This window comes from Nycticebus coucang, chromosome 4, assembly GCF_027406575.1.
Source record: "Nycticebus coucang isolate mNycCou1 chromosome 4, mNycCou1.pri, whole genome shotgun sequence".
Taxonomy (NCBI): Eukaryota; Metazoa; Chordata; class Mammalia; order Primates; family Lorisidae; genus Nycticebus; species Nycticebus coucang.
The window spans coordinates 24,541,612-24,556,092 of NC_069783.1; the positions used below are offsets into that span (position 1 = coordinate 24,541,612).

A 14,481-nucleotide genomic window follows, 5' to 3' on the forward strand; every position below is an offset into this window, starting at 1 on the left:
ATATATGTATATATAATGTGTATGTATATGTGAAATATATACATATTGTGCATAGAATAAAATCCAACTCACTGTGGTCCTGCTGGGTGGCATCTACTCAACTCTCCCGTCTTACTTCATGTCACTCTTACTTCCTTACTGAGCTGTGGCTACACTGGCCTTCCTTCAGTATTTTAAATATTTCTAGCTTTGCAATCTTGGCATATTTTGTTGTTCTCTTTACCTGGAAGGTATTTCTTAGCATGTACTCCCTTACCCTCAACACATAAATGCATAGTCACACATAGGTATATCCATTACTTTCTCTTTTTCTTTATAGGTATAAATTATATTTAAATAATACTTTAAGATCATAAGTGTATAACTTAATGACTTTTTTATGTGTATATTCCTATGCAGCCACCATCCAGATCAAGATACAGAATTGCTATTAGCACCTCAGAAGGTCCCCGTTTGGTCTCTCTCTACAAACTACCATTGTGACTTCTTTGGCCATAAATTATCTTTTTTTGAACTTCATATAAATGGTATCTATAAAAGTATGACCTCTTTAATGACTGGCTTCTTCCCCTCACTATTATGTCCAGTACATTCATACATTCTTCACCAAACTATCTTCTCATCTTGAGGACTCAACTTAAATGTGTCCTCTTTAGAGACGTGGTCTCTGACCATTCTGACTGGGCACACTCCCTGTCCCACTCGTGCTTTGTTTTTGGGGGATCAGACATGTATTAGGTTAGATATCCTCTGAGCACTCTTATGGTTCTGAGGTTTTTGCCTTGGAAAGATTCTCTCAAACTTAGGCTGTGATACTCAAGCATTTTTCCAGTTAGCTAAATCTGCTAGCTTAGGTTTATAGATTGTGGAGCTAGGCAAGTCACAGTACATGTTAATTGGATCATCTACCTTATTCATATTTTCTGATATACGCCAAAATATCATTCCAAGGGAAAATAAAAATACAGTAGAACCTCTGTAGTTGACCACCTTTCCTTAAATTAAGTGAGGTAATTTGCACAGACTAGACATGCATCACATGTTATGTATCAGTACAGCAGGCTGGGTTTCTTATATTGACCATCTTTCTATGTTGACCAGTTTGTTATAGTTTCTTGGCTGGTCATCTTACAGAGGTTTTACTGTTCATTTGACAAGCATTGATGATAACCTAAATGTAGTTTAATACCTTTAAAAGTTTGTATTTTGTGCATTTTTTTATGCATGTTTTTGATTTAAGTCATTCTTCCTTCTATTAATGCTACAAGATTAGAGCTTGTTTATAGCAAGTGGTGTATGATCTTGAAAAATACTCAGGTTTGTAAGGCAAGAGCAGAGTTTTTAGGTTTGTTTTTGTTGACTTTTATAATCTTGGACATCTATTAATCTTTTCTTGCTGTACTTGAGCTCATCAGCTGTTACTGAATGTCAACACACAGAAGTGCAGTTAGGTAAACTGTCCTTCTTATATTTAGGTTTTACTTGTCGTGCTTTTTTTTTTTTTTTTATTTGAGACAGCCTCAAGCAGTCACCCTGGGTAGAGTGCGGTAGCATCACAGCTCACAGCAACCTCCAACTCCTGGGCTTAAACGATTCTCTTGCCTCAGCCTGCCAAGTAGCTAGGACTATAGGCGCCTGTCACAACGCCCAGCTATTTTTTGGTTGTAGTTGTCATTGTTGTTTGGCAGGTCGGGGCTGGATTCGAACCCTCCAGCTCTGGGGTATGTGGCTGGCGCCTTAGCCACTTGAGTTACAGGCGCCAAGCCTTCATGCTTATTTTTTTTCCTTTTCATACTTCTACTGGTCTTCTAAAGCAGTTTAGCATTAAACCTTCAGAATTTAAATAGAGGAGCTTTTCAAATAAAAATACCATTTGTTAAAGACCTTCTTTTGCATCTGAATTAAAATTATGGAAAGCTGCTGCATGAGACTCAGTTCAGCAAACATTAGAATTAAGAACATTGTACAGTTACTTTGTGCACCATATTAGGTATCCCTGTATGTGTTAAACCATTTGAACTTTTTAGAACTTCTGTACTTTGCAGTAGATGGTGGACTTGAAGTGGATGATGTTCCAGCTTATGTGGCCTGCTGACCCCATCATGTGGTTCTAATGCAGAGTTTTGTGAAATAGAGACCAGGGCCCGCCTAACTGTCATTGGCAGCCTTTACGGGTTCATACTGGTTCCGAGTCCTCAGGTCTAAAGACTTAAATTTAGGGGATCCTGTTAGTTTAGAAGTCCTCCATTCTGCTGAGGTTCCAATGTAGTGATAATCTATTATGTGGAAAGGCTCTTTAAACTGTAGAGTGCTTTTCAAGTGAAAGTTGAAAATTTAGTAAGAATTGAAAGTTCAGTGAAAATTTACTAAGAACAGTAGTATAGTTGTTCCCCCTTTTCTGTGGGGGATATGTTCAAAGAGCCACAGGATGGATGCCTGAAACCATAGATGGTACCAAACCCTCTATAGTAGGCTGTGTCCGTTGGTAGGTTCTCCCATGTCCATGGATTCAACCAACTATGAAAATATTTTTTAATGGGCCATGCCAGTGTCTCAGTGGGTAGGGTGCCGGCCACATATTCCAAGGATGGCGAGTTCAAACCTGGCCCTGGCCGAACTGCAACAAAAAAATAGCTGGGCGTGTGGCAGGCTCCCGTAGTACCATCTACTTGGGAGACTGAGGCAAGAGAATCGCCTAAGTCCAGGAGTTGGAGGTTGCTGTGAGCTGTGATGCCACAGCACTCTACCGAGGGCAATAAAGTGAGACTCTGTCTCTACAAAAAAAAAAAAAAAGTAAATATTTTTTATAAACCACAATAAAAAATACAAATAAACTAATGTAATATAACAACTGTTTACATAGTTTTTTTTTTTTTTTTTAAAGAGTTGGGATCTTACTCCGTTGTCCAGGCTAGAGTACAGTGGTATGATCACAGCTCACTGTAGCCTTGAACTCCTGGACTCTAGCCATCCTTCTGCCTCAGTCTCCTAAGTAGCTAGGACTACAGGCATGTGCCACCAACCCTGCTCAGTTTTTTTTTTTTGTAGAGACAGAGTCTCACTTTATGGCCCTTGGTAGAGTGCTGTGGCCTCACACAGCTCACAGCAACCTCCAACTCCTGGGCTTAAGCGATTCTCTTGCCTCAGCCTCCCAAGTAGCTGGGACTACAGGCGCCCACCACAACGCCCAGCTATTTTTTGGTTGCAGTTTGGCCAGGGCTGGGTTTGAACCTGCCACCCTCAGTATATGGGGCCGGCGCCCTACCGACTGAGCCACAGGTGCCGCCCCCCGCTCAGTTTTTCAATTTTGCAGAGCTCGGGCCTTACTATGTTGCCCAGGGTGGTCATGAACTGGCCTCCCAAAGTGCTGTAAATACAGATGTGAGCTACTGCACCTGGCCTACATAGCATTTACATGTATTAAGTATTACATATAATCTAAAGTATATGAATAGTGTATTTGAAAAATAAAGCATACGGGAGGAGGTTATATGCAGATATTATGCCATTTTATATAGGAAACTTGTACATCTGTGTATTTTAGTATCTGTCATAGATTCTGGAACCAATCCCCCACGGATTGGGGGGGGATGAAATGTATATACTATTTTTCCTTATACTTATATACTATAATAAAGTTTAATTTATAAATTAGGCACATTAATTAGGAAATTAACAATAACTATTAATAGAATAGAACAATTATACCAGTATACTATAATAAAAGTTATGTGAATTTGATCTCTCTTAAAATATTTTAGTGTACTGTACTCAACTAATTTTCCAATTGTGGATGACCATGGGTAAAGTGAAACCTTCCATGGATAATGGCGCTTACTGTACTAATTTATATAGGCTCTTACTGAGAATCTGGATGCAGCTTCAGAGCTTCTGACTCTGGCAAGTGGAAGCAAACCACATTGTCCATCATCATTTTCTTAGTACTACCTCCTATCTTTTGTCTTAGCTATTCCATTTTAGTCAGAATGGCTTGGATAGATGGAAGAACCTCAGACATGGAGTCTGTTGAATAAATGTTTGACTTATTGGTTGACTCTTTTTGCTAGCAGTATTTTAAACATTTTCTTTTTTTTTAAGAGATAGAGTCTCACTTTGTCACAGCTCACAGCAACCTCTAGCTCTTAGGTGATTCTCTTGCCTCAGCCTCCCGAGTAGCTGGGACTACAGGCGCCCGCCACAATGCCTGGTTGTTTTTTTATTGTTGCAGTTTGGCTGAGGCTGGGTTCCAACCTGCCATCCCCTGGGTATATGGGGCTGGCGCCCTACTCACTGAGCCACAGGCACTGTCCATAAAAACATTTTATTGGGTGGCAGGTTCAAACCCAGCCCTGGCCAAAAACTGCAAAATCAATAAATCAATAAACCAATAAATAAATGTCAGGTGGGTGAATTAGGTGATGCTATCCAGATAGTACTGTGAACTTCTTGAGGGTGTGAATTGTCTGTTACCAGTTTCATATCCCTTCTTCCCTATACCTGGCTGGGTGCTTTCTTCATGCCAGGTACTCCAGTGTGTGCGTGTCAGATGAAAAAGTTATCGACATGACTCTTGACATTTTTACATATTTATACATGTATATCTGTTAAAATTTCCTTTGAAGTCTTACTAAATATAAATAGCTCAGTAATTGGGGAATAAACTTCATTGCTGCCCTAACCTATTAATCTTCGCATATTTATGTAGTCCACTTTCACATGCTATAGAGGGATCTGTCCTTCATTCCTTTGGTATTAAAAACACATTTGAAAAAATTTTTTACTTTTTTGAGACAGTTTCACTATGTTACCCTTGGTAGAGTGCTGTAGTGTCACAGCTCACAGCAACCTCAAACTCTTGGGCTTAAGCGATTCTCTTGCCTCAACCTCCCTAATAGCTGGGACTATGGTCACCCTCCACAGTGCCTAGTTATTTTTTGTTGTAGTTGTCATTGTTGGTTAGTTGGCCTGGGCTGGGTTTGACCCTGCCAACTTTGGTGTATGTGGCTGGCGCCATAACCACGGTGCTATGGGTGCCAAGCCTCAAAACACATTTAGTAATAATAGCTAATACCTATGTTGCTCTTTCTGTGGGCTAGGTACTGTACTAAGACTTCACATATGTTAACTTAGCTAATTCTTTTTGTTTTTTTATTAATTTTTTTTTTTTTTTTGTAGAGACAGAGTCTCACTTTATGGCCCTTGGTAGAGTGCCGTGGCCTCACACAGCTCACAGCCATCTCCAACTCCTGGGCTTCAGCGATTCTCTTGCCTCAGCCTCCCGAGTAGCTGGGACTACAGGCGCCCGCCACAACGCCTGGCTATTTTTTGGTTGCAGTTTGGCCGGGGCCGGGTTTGAACCCACCACCCTCGGTATATGGGGCCAGCGCCTTACCGACTGAGCCACAGGCGCCGCCCTATTAATTTTTTTTTTATTTTGAGAAGGCTCTCAAGCTATTGACCTGGGTAGAGTACCATGGCATCATCATAGCTCACAGCAACCTCCAACTCTTGGGCTCAAGTGATCGATCCTCTTGCCTCAGTCCCCTCCCCCCCACCCCCAGTCAATTTAGCTAATTCTTAATTATTATTTTTTTAATTTATTTTATTTTATTTATTTATTTATTTTTTGAGACAGAGCCTCAAGCTGTTGCCCTGGGTAGAGTGCTGTGACATCACAGCTCACAGCAACCTCCAACTCCTGGGCTTAAGCAATTCTCTTGCCTCAGCCTCCCAAGTAGCTGGGACTACTGGTGCCCGCCACAACGCCCAGCTATTTTTTGGTTGCAGCTGTCATTGTTTGTTGGGCCTGGGCTGGATTCAAACCTGCCAGCTCAGGTGTATGTGGCTGGTGCCTTATCCGCTTGAGCCACAGGCACCGAGCCAATTTAGCTAATTCTTAACTCAGATTTTTTTTTTTTTTTTTTGTAGAGACAGAGTCTCACTGTACCGCCCTCGGGTAGAGTGCCGTGGCGTCACACGGCTCACAGCAACCTCTACCTCTTGGGCTTACGTGATTCTCTTGCCTCAGCCTCCCGAGCAGCTGGGACTACAGGCGCCCGCCACAACGCCCGGCTATTTTTTTTTGTTTCAGTTTGGCCGGGGCCGGGTTTGAACCTGCCACCCTCGGCATATCGGGCTGGCGCCCTACTCACTGAGCCACAGTTTTTGAGATAGGGCTATCACCCTTGTTATTCAGGTGAAGAAACTAAGGCAGAGATGTTAAGTCACTTGCCCAAGGTCATATTAGTAATGGGATCAAGGGGAAAAATACCTAGATTCCTAAAAGTTGAGAGGGATGAAGGAAATTGCGAAGGTATGTGGTCAGTGTTTGAAGACATGCAGTGTACATTTTACTGATTCTGTTTAAGTGAGAACATGCAAGCAATATAAATTTCTGTACTGAAACACTGTAATACAAAAGTCAATTAAGAGAGGAGGATGAGCCAGTGATTATCCTGTTATTTAGACTCTGGATGAGAATGTGCTAATGAAATAACTCTGTATGATTAATTCCATGGTTTGGGGTTGCTCTTTAGACTTCCCTGTGGCCCATTGTGTTGACAGTCTTTGCCCCATTTATATTGCTATTCCAGTTTTGTTACTTAGACAAGGACATGATATGAATAGATATATTCTGCTGATTATTTTTGTAGTATTTTCATTTGAGAAATACTGGTCTATTTTCTAGTAGGCAAGCATTAACTCTGAATATTTTATTACATTTCTCAACAGTACAGTGCTGTAGATACCAATCCGCTTTCTCTGTATGTCATGCATCCCTTTTGGAACACTATAGTCAAGGTAAGATAATTAATAGGCATGTGTTTTTTGTTTAAGTTTTAAATATTAAAACCTATTTTATGAAGTGTTATAGTTGGCAACTCTCAGTTTAATAATTGTTAGAGAAACTACCCTTCCCTTAGTCACAGATGTTTTGGTTTACCTCCTTATTGAAATATAAGTTTATACTCTGATTTATCATTTTTGTAAAATGCCTTGAAAAATTTTCTAAAGCAGATTCATTATTATTTTTATTTATTTATTTATTTATTTATTTATTGAGACAGAGTTTTACTATGTTGCCCTTAGTAGAGTGCTGTAGCATCATAGCTCACAGCAACCTCTAACTGCTGGGCTTAAACAGTTCTTTTGCCTCAGCCAATAGAGTAGCTGGGACTATAGGCGCCCACCACAAAACCTGACTATATTTTATTGTAGTTTGGCCAGGGCTGGGTTCAAACCCACTACCCTAGGTATATGGGGCCATAACCACTGTGCTACAGGCACCAAGCCTCTAAAGCACATTTAATGTTATGATTATAAAAATTTACTGATTATAGAGCTATTTAAAATACAGAGGACAGAAAGAAGAAAGAAATGCTAACAGATTATAGTTCTTTAAATTTTTTAGATGCTTTTTATTTATTTATTTATTTTTTAGAGACAGAGTTTTATTTTGTCGCCCTCGGTAGAGTGCTGTGGCATCACAGCTCACAGCAGCCTCCAGCTCTTGGGCTTAGGTGATTCTCTTGCCTTAGCCTCCCAAGTAGCTGGGACTACAGGTGCCCGCCATAATGCCCTGCTATTTTTTGTTACAGTTTGGCTGGGGTCGGGTTTGAACCTGCCACCCTAGGTTTATGGCGCTGTCCCCCTACTCACTGAGCCACAGGCACCGCCCAGATAGTTTTTATTTTGATGTATATAACTCCTGTATATAATGTTTGAGGTTTATAGCTTATTATTAAATTATAAAATTATAAATTTTATTATTAAATTTACATGTTGTGTCTATTGGACAGATATTCCTATACTTTAATTATTTTATAATTTTTTTGAAAAAATAGGTATTTCCTACTTGGCTGGCTCCCAATCTGATAACTTTTTCTGGCTTTCTACTGGTTGTATTTAATTTTCTACTTATGGCATACTTTGATCCTGACTTTTATGCTTCAGGTAAGATTACTATTTTAATATGAAATTTAAAATGTCTGAAATTGAAAATGTGGTTGGTTATTTTCTGGTTCTATTAAAATGCTATATGTCTCAATTTTGGATGTTATGTTGGTATTTAAGATGTCAGAATTGTATATAAAAGCTAAGTTATGTTTTCACAGTTTTATGTATGTTTCCATTAAGTTCTAGAAATATAACACTACTTTGCCTGTTGAATATAGGTAGGCTGTCTAAAAAGGCAATGAGGTTTGGCAAAGAATTAATTGGATTTATGTGAAGATGGAAAATTAAGATCGTGAAACTTTGCCTGAAAATGAATATAAGCAGGACTCAATATACCTGGCAATTCCAGAAATATCCTTTCCCTTTTCCTTCTTCTTCTTCTTCTTTTTTTTTTTTTGTAGAGACAGAGTCTCACTATTGTCCTCAGTAGAGAGCCGGGGCCTCACACATCTCACAGCAACCTCCAACTGCTGGGCTTAGGCCATTCTCTTGCCTCAGCCTCCCGAGTAGCTGGGACGACAGGCGCCCACCACAACGCCCAGCTATTTTTTTGTTGCAGTTTGGCTGGGGCCGGGTTCTAACCCGCCTTCCTTGGTATATGGGGCCTGCGCCCTATCCACTGAGCCACAGGCACTGCCCTTCCCCTTTCCCTTTTCCAGTCATGGAAGAAAAATCCCCTTTCTTTTAAAGGAAATTTGATTTTTTCCCTCTGCTCAGCATCTCCACTTGGCCTTTAATGACTCCCAATTTCCTCTGAAAATGGTCCTTAGACCTTAATTATGTGTTGGTAAGTTTGGATTCTTATTGGGGGAGGGTGAGAGAAGGTGCTTTTGGAGCCAGCATTCAGCTTGCTTCCACCCTCTCCCGCATCTTCTCTCATACTTGTTCCTGTCTTTATGCAGTCCTACCCTTTGTGCCCTAGGCCATAGAAGAATCAGAAGTATATTGGGGTTGAGGGAAGGATAGTAGGAGACATGATTTTTTTTTTTTTTTTTGGTCACCCTCTATAGAGTGTTGTGGCGTCATAGCTCACAGCAACCTCAAACTCTTGGACTCAAGTGATTCTCTTGCCTCAGCCTCCCAACTATAGGTGCCCACCACAACTCCTGACTAGTTTCTTTTTGTTGTTGTTGTTGTTATTGTAGTTGTCATTTTCGTTTTGGCAGGCCTGGGCCGGGTTCAAACTCGCCAGCTCTAGTATGTGTGGCTGGTGCCTTAGTCACTAAGCTACAGGGGGTGAGCCTAGCCATAGATTCTGTACAAGTAATAAAATGGCAATTGAAGTCTTAAGTGTTAACTCTGAAGCATGAGAAGATCATAAAGTACTACAGGAATAATAAGTAAGATTAAATTTCATTAAGCATGATGCCAGGCACAGTGGCTCACGCCAATAATTCTAGCACTCTGGGAGGCCAAGACAGGCAGATTGCTTGAGCTCAGAAGTTCAAAACTAGCCTGAGGAAGAGTGAGGCCCTGTCTCTACTAAAAGTAGAAAAAAAACTAGCTAAATGTTCTGGCTGGTGTCTGTAGTTCTAGCTATTTGAGAGGCTGAGGCAGGAGGATCGCTTGAGCCCAGGAGTTTGAGGTTGCCATGAGCTATGATGATACCATGCCACTCAACACAGGGCACAGAGTGAGACTCTGTTTCCAAAAAAAAAGAAAAGAAAAAATTCATTTAGCATTATTTGGGTAATGTGTTCTTTTTTATATGTATATATTTTAATCCTCAACACCCTAAAAAGTATCTTTGTAACTAGAAATATTGTTTTGACTACTCTAAATAAGATTAATTACTTAGCTATAAAGAGAAGTAAGACTATGTAAATGTTATATATATTTTCCCAAATTATTTTGCCAAATTAAAGGACCAGTATACCAATGTCTATTCCTCATGTATAAGAGATGCAAGACAGGAGAGGGTAAGTGGTGTATTTAAGGCCACACTGTTGGTTGATAACAGGGCCAGATCTAGAACCCAGACTTTCTGATTCTTAAAAAAGTGAGGTCTAGGGCGGCGCCTGTGGCTCAGTCGGTGGGGCGCCGGCCCCATATGCCGAGGGTGACGGGTTCAAACCCGGCCCCAGCCAAACTGCAACCAAAGGATAGCCGGGCGTTGTGGCGGGCGCCTGTGGTCCCAGCTACTCGGGAGGCTGAGGCAGGAGAATCGCTTGGGCCCAGGAGTTGGAGGTTGCTGTGAGCTGTGTGAGGCCACGGCACTCTACCGAGGGCCATAGAGTGAGACTTGGTCTCTACAAAAAAAAAAAAAAGAAAGTGAGGTCTAGGCATTTCAGTATGATTCTGATGCCCAAATCATCCAGTTGAGGTAATCTATCTAAATCATATGGTGGTTTAGCTAATTGATAATGGTGAGAAAGTATAGGATGAAGGCTCAGTACATGTTTATAGTTTAATCAGAAACAATAAGGATTAATGCAATCACTTTTTAAATTCCAAAAGTATATTATTTTTCATTCTAGGCACATAAGTAATTTTCAAGTAAAGATAAACACTCAGTCATGAATTATAAAAGTTCAAAATAAAGGCTTACTGTTCGTGAGGCGCTGATAAGTTACTTTTTTGGTTTTGTCAGAATTTCCTGATCTACTCTATATTAATATTTACCTAGTTCTGCATTCAAAATATATTGTCAAGTAGTTTAACCTCTGATTAACAAATAGAAACATTTCTCATGCAGTGTATGCTAAGAACTATTGTACTTAATGAAACTGTATTAAAATCTTAGTTGTTTTCCTTTGCAGCACCAGGTCACAACCATGTACCTGATTGGGTTTGGATTGTAGTGGGCATCCTCAACTTTATAGCCTACACTCTAGGTAAGAAATTGGTAAATATTCATTTTAGTCAGCGGCTAGTGAATCAGCAAGGAGAGCCACCCACTAAATTATAGTAACATTTTCTCTTATTCTTAATATATTTTTAACTAGGGTTTATTAGTATACCATTCCAATTGCTAAACGTTTTTGAGTTCCTCTATGAAAAATATTGTCATTTATTGCTAGGATTCACAAAATAAGAACTATTTGCAAGCGAAATCTGCCTCATTACCTATTTTTATAAGTAAAATTTTAATGGAACATAGCTATGCTTACTCTTTTACATACTGTCAGTAGTTGGCTTTTCTGCATTAAATGACACAGTTAAGTAGATGTAACAGAGAACGCATCTCCCACAAAGCTTAAAATATTTGTCATCTGGTGCTTAACAAAAAATATTTGCTGGCTCAAACAAAAGATATTTGCTGGCTCAGTGCCCATAGCATAGTGGTTACAGCACTAGCTACATAAACTGAGGCTGGTGGCTTCGAACACAGCCTGGGCCGGCCAGGTGTTGTGGCGGGTGCCACCAACTAATAGGTCCCAGCTATTTGGGAGGCTGAGGCTAGAGAATCGCTTAAGCCCAGGAGTTAGAGGTTGCTGTGAGCTATGACACCATGGCACTTTACCAAGGGCGACATAGTGAGACTCTATCTCAAAAAAAAAAAAAAAATATATATATATATATATTTGCCAATCTTTGGAATAAGACATCATTTATGTTTATGTTGGGGAAACTGCTGAAGGATTTGGTTGTGAAGGACTATAGCCTTTTGCTGTACTATCTACTTGTTGTTTCAGGTCCACAATTTTCTGGCAGAAATCTTGGCCCAGTATGAACTACTTGCTGCAAAACCTGTCTTGAACTGACATAAGGAAGTTTATATATAATCTTTATACTAGTTAGTGTGCTTGTTCTTCTGTTTTGCTACAAAAATGTTAATGTGTTTGATTAAAGGATGCTGCCCTAGGTCCTATTTGGGGAGTGTTTCATAATATATAGTATACGTCCTGAATTACTTTTTTAAGAAAAAAACCCCTGAAAAATGTGTCTAGACCTCAGACTTGGGTGGCTAGAATGGGTTAGGTGAGAAAATGTATAAAACCTAATAGTAGTAAATAAAAAACCTAATTAATAGTTCATAAATTCAGTATTGCAATAACTACATAGGAGTTACACTGAAAATAGGAAATTATTGGCATAGCGCCAGGCTCTGCCCCTGGCAAAAGTGGAAACGGAGTTGTCCCAGCAGAATAGCATTGCCGCTGGAGCCTCAGCCCAGCTGTGTGCCTCGGCCTGTGGCCTCCTACTCCTACCACTTTGGCCCTACTGCGGGCGCGGCCCAGCTGTGTGCCTCGGCCTGTGGCCTCCTACTCCTACCACTTCGGCCCTACCGCGGGCGCGGCCCAGCTGTGTGCCTCGGCCCGTGGCCTCCTACTCCTTCCACTTCGGCCCTACCACGGGCGCGGCCCAGCTGTGTGCCTCGGCCCGTGGCCTCCTACTCCTACCACTTCGGCCCTACCGTGGGCGCGGCCCAGCTGTGTGCCTCGGCCCGTGGCCTCCTACTCCTACCACTTCGGCCCTACCGTGGGCGCGGCCCAGCTGTGTGCCTCGGCCCGTGGCCTCCTACTCCTACCACTTCGGCCCTACCGTGGGCGCGGCCCAGCTGTGTGCCTCGGCCCGTGGCCTCCTACTCCTACCACTTCGGCCCTACCGCGGGCGCGGCCCAGCTGTGTGCCTCGGCCCGTGGCCTCCTACTCCTACCACTTCGGCCCTACCGCGGGCGCGGCCCAGCTGTGTGCCTCGGCCCGTGGCCTCCTACTCCTGCCACTTCAGCCCTACTGCGGGCACAGCGCTGTCGGATCAGAGCTTCCTGTGGAACGTCTTCCAGAGGGTTGATAAAGATATGAGTGGTGTGATATCGGACAACAAGCTCCAGCAAGCACTATCCAACGGCACGTGGACTCCATTTAACCCAGTGACTATCAGGTCAATCACCTTGATGTTTGACTGGGAGAACAAAGCTGGTGTGAACTTCAGTGAAGTACATCACAGACTGGCAGAATGTCTTCCGTACCTACGATAGAGACAACTCTGGCATGATTGATAAGAACAAGCTCGAGCAAGCTCTCTCAGGTTTTGGCTATGGGCTCTTGGACCAGTTCCACGACATCATCATTTGGAAGTTTGACAGGCAAGGACCAGGGGCAGATTGCCTTTGACGACTTCATTCAGGGCTACATCTTGCTGCAGAGATTGACGGATATATTCAGATGCTATGACACAGATCAAGATGGCTGGATTCAAGTGTATTATGAATGGTATCTGTCCATGGTCTTTGGTATTATATGACGCTGGCCTATTGTGAATAGAAACATGACTTAACTTACAGACCCAAAATGCCAACTCTTTTACCTGTAACAGAACGTGGATGTGGTTAGATGCTGTTTTTCCTTTAGATTTTACCATGTGGAGACCTGGCTGTACATATGTGGATAAGTTGATTAATGTTTTTGCAGTTGTGATATGTCATTATATACAAACATTAGATTTGGTGACTATTTCTTTTTTTTTTTTTTTGGCTGGGGTCGGTTTTGAACCTGCCATCTCTGGTATATGGGGCCAGCACCCTACTTCTTGAGCCACAGGCACTGCCCGTGGTGACTATTTCTTTGTGCCATGTAGGAAATGGAATAATGTTTTGGGTATTGTGCTTGCAAAACAATGCATCATTTGCTTTTCTAGGTATCTCCAATTCTGTAGTGGAAATGCTTTTATTAGCCAATAGAAATTGTAAAATAATATGGAACTTGCACAGAAGGCTTTTCTTGTGCCTTTTTTATAAAGGAGTTTATTGTATCATTGGAATAAACAATAAAGTGGTACAAATTTGGGGTCTGCTTTCAGCTTTTCAAAACAAACAGGTCAAAGAAACAAGCCTCTTGCAGCGTCATTCCAGGCCTCACCACAATGTTCACTATGTCAGATGTGCTGGCTCCTTGGGAGCTCCAAGGGTCCAGGGAACACCTTCTAGAATGTTCTCCAGCTCAGCCTGTGAGGCTCTTTTTTTGTTTGGAGACAAAGTCTCACTTTGTTGCCCTTGGAAAAGTGCTCACAGCAACCTCAAACTCTTGGGCTCAAGTAATTCTTTTGCCTCAGCCTCTCGAGTAGCTGGGACTACAGGCGTCAGCTATTTTTAGAGACGAGGTCTTGCTCTGGCTCAGGCTGGTCTTGAACCTATGAGCTTAGGCAATCCACCTGCTTCTGCCTCCCCGAGTGCTGTGATTATAGCTGTAAGCCACTGTGCCCAGCCCCTGTGAGACTTTTTTAATGAAAATTCAGAAAGATTGTCCTGTCTACTGATAGGGTATTAAATTTTATAATATGAACAAATCCTAATTGATTTAGAAGGTTGTAAATTTCTGTGATTTATAAATGATCTAACTGTTAAAAAAAAAAAAAAGGAAATTAGGTAACCCAGTGAATAATGAGATTGCTTTTAGGAAATATTTTAGCTACTTAAGGGCAAAACTTTGTCAAACCTTATATAACAGAGATCTGGTACTTGGACAGGAGTTTGGGATTCATCCTTTCATAAATTCCTTTAACAATATTTATAAAGGCCCTTTTTGCCACAGACTGAGCTAGGCACTGGAGATAATACTATGGCAAGCACAATAAGCACAGTAA

At 41.4% G+C, this 14,481-nt stretch overlaps 1 protein-coding gene and 1 pseudogene across 1 annotated transcript in view; both read left to right on the forward strand.

Annotated features, from left to right (window-relative positions):
* The window catches only part of SELENOI (selenoprotein I), a 56,137-nt gene that overhangs the window by 13,682 nt on the left and 27,974 nt on the right, over positions 1 to 14,481 (forward strand). The window contains exons 2-4 of the mRNA XM_053588073.1: positions 6,733 to 6,801; positions 7,845 to 7,953; positions 10,716 to 10,790. Coding sequence (XP_053444048.1) covers positions 6,733 to 6,801; positions 7,845 to 7,953; positions 10,716 to 10,790 — 253 coding nt within the window. The remainder of the gene's footprint in view (positions 1 to 6,732; positions 6,802 to 7,844; positions 7,954 to 10,715; positions 10,791 to 14,481) is intronic.
* LOC128583651 (programmed cell death protein 6-like) lies at positions 11,999 to 13,827 on the forward strand (annotated as a pseudogene).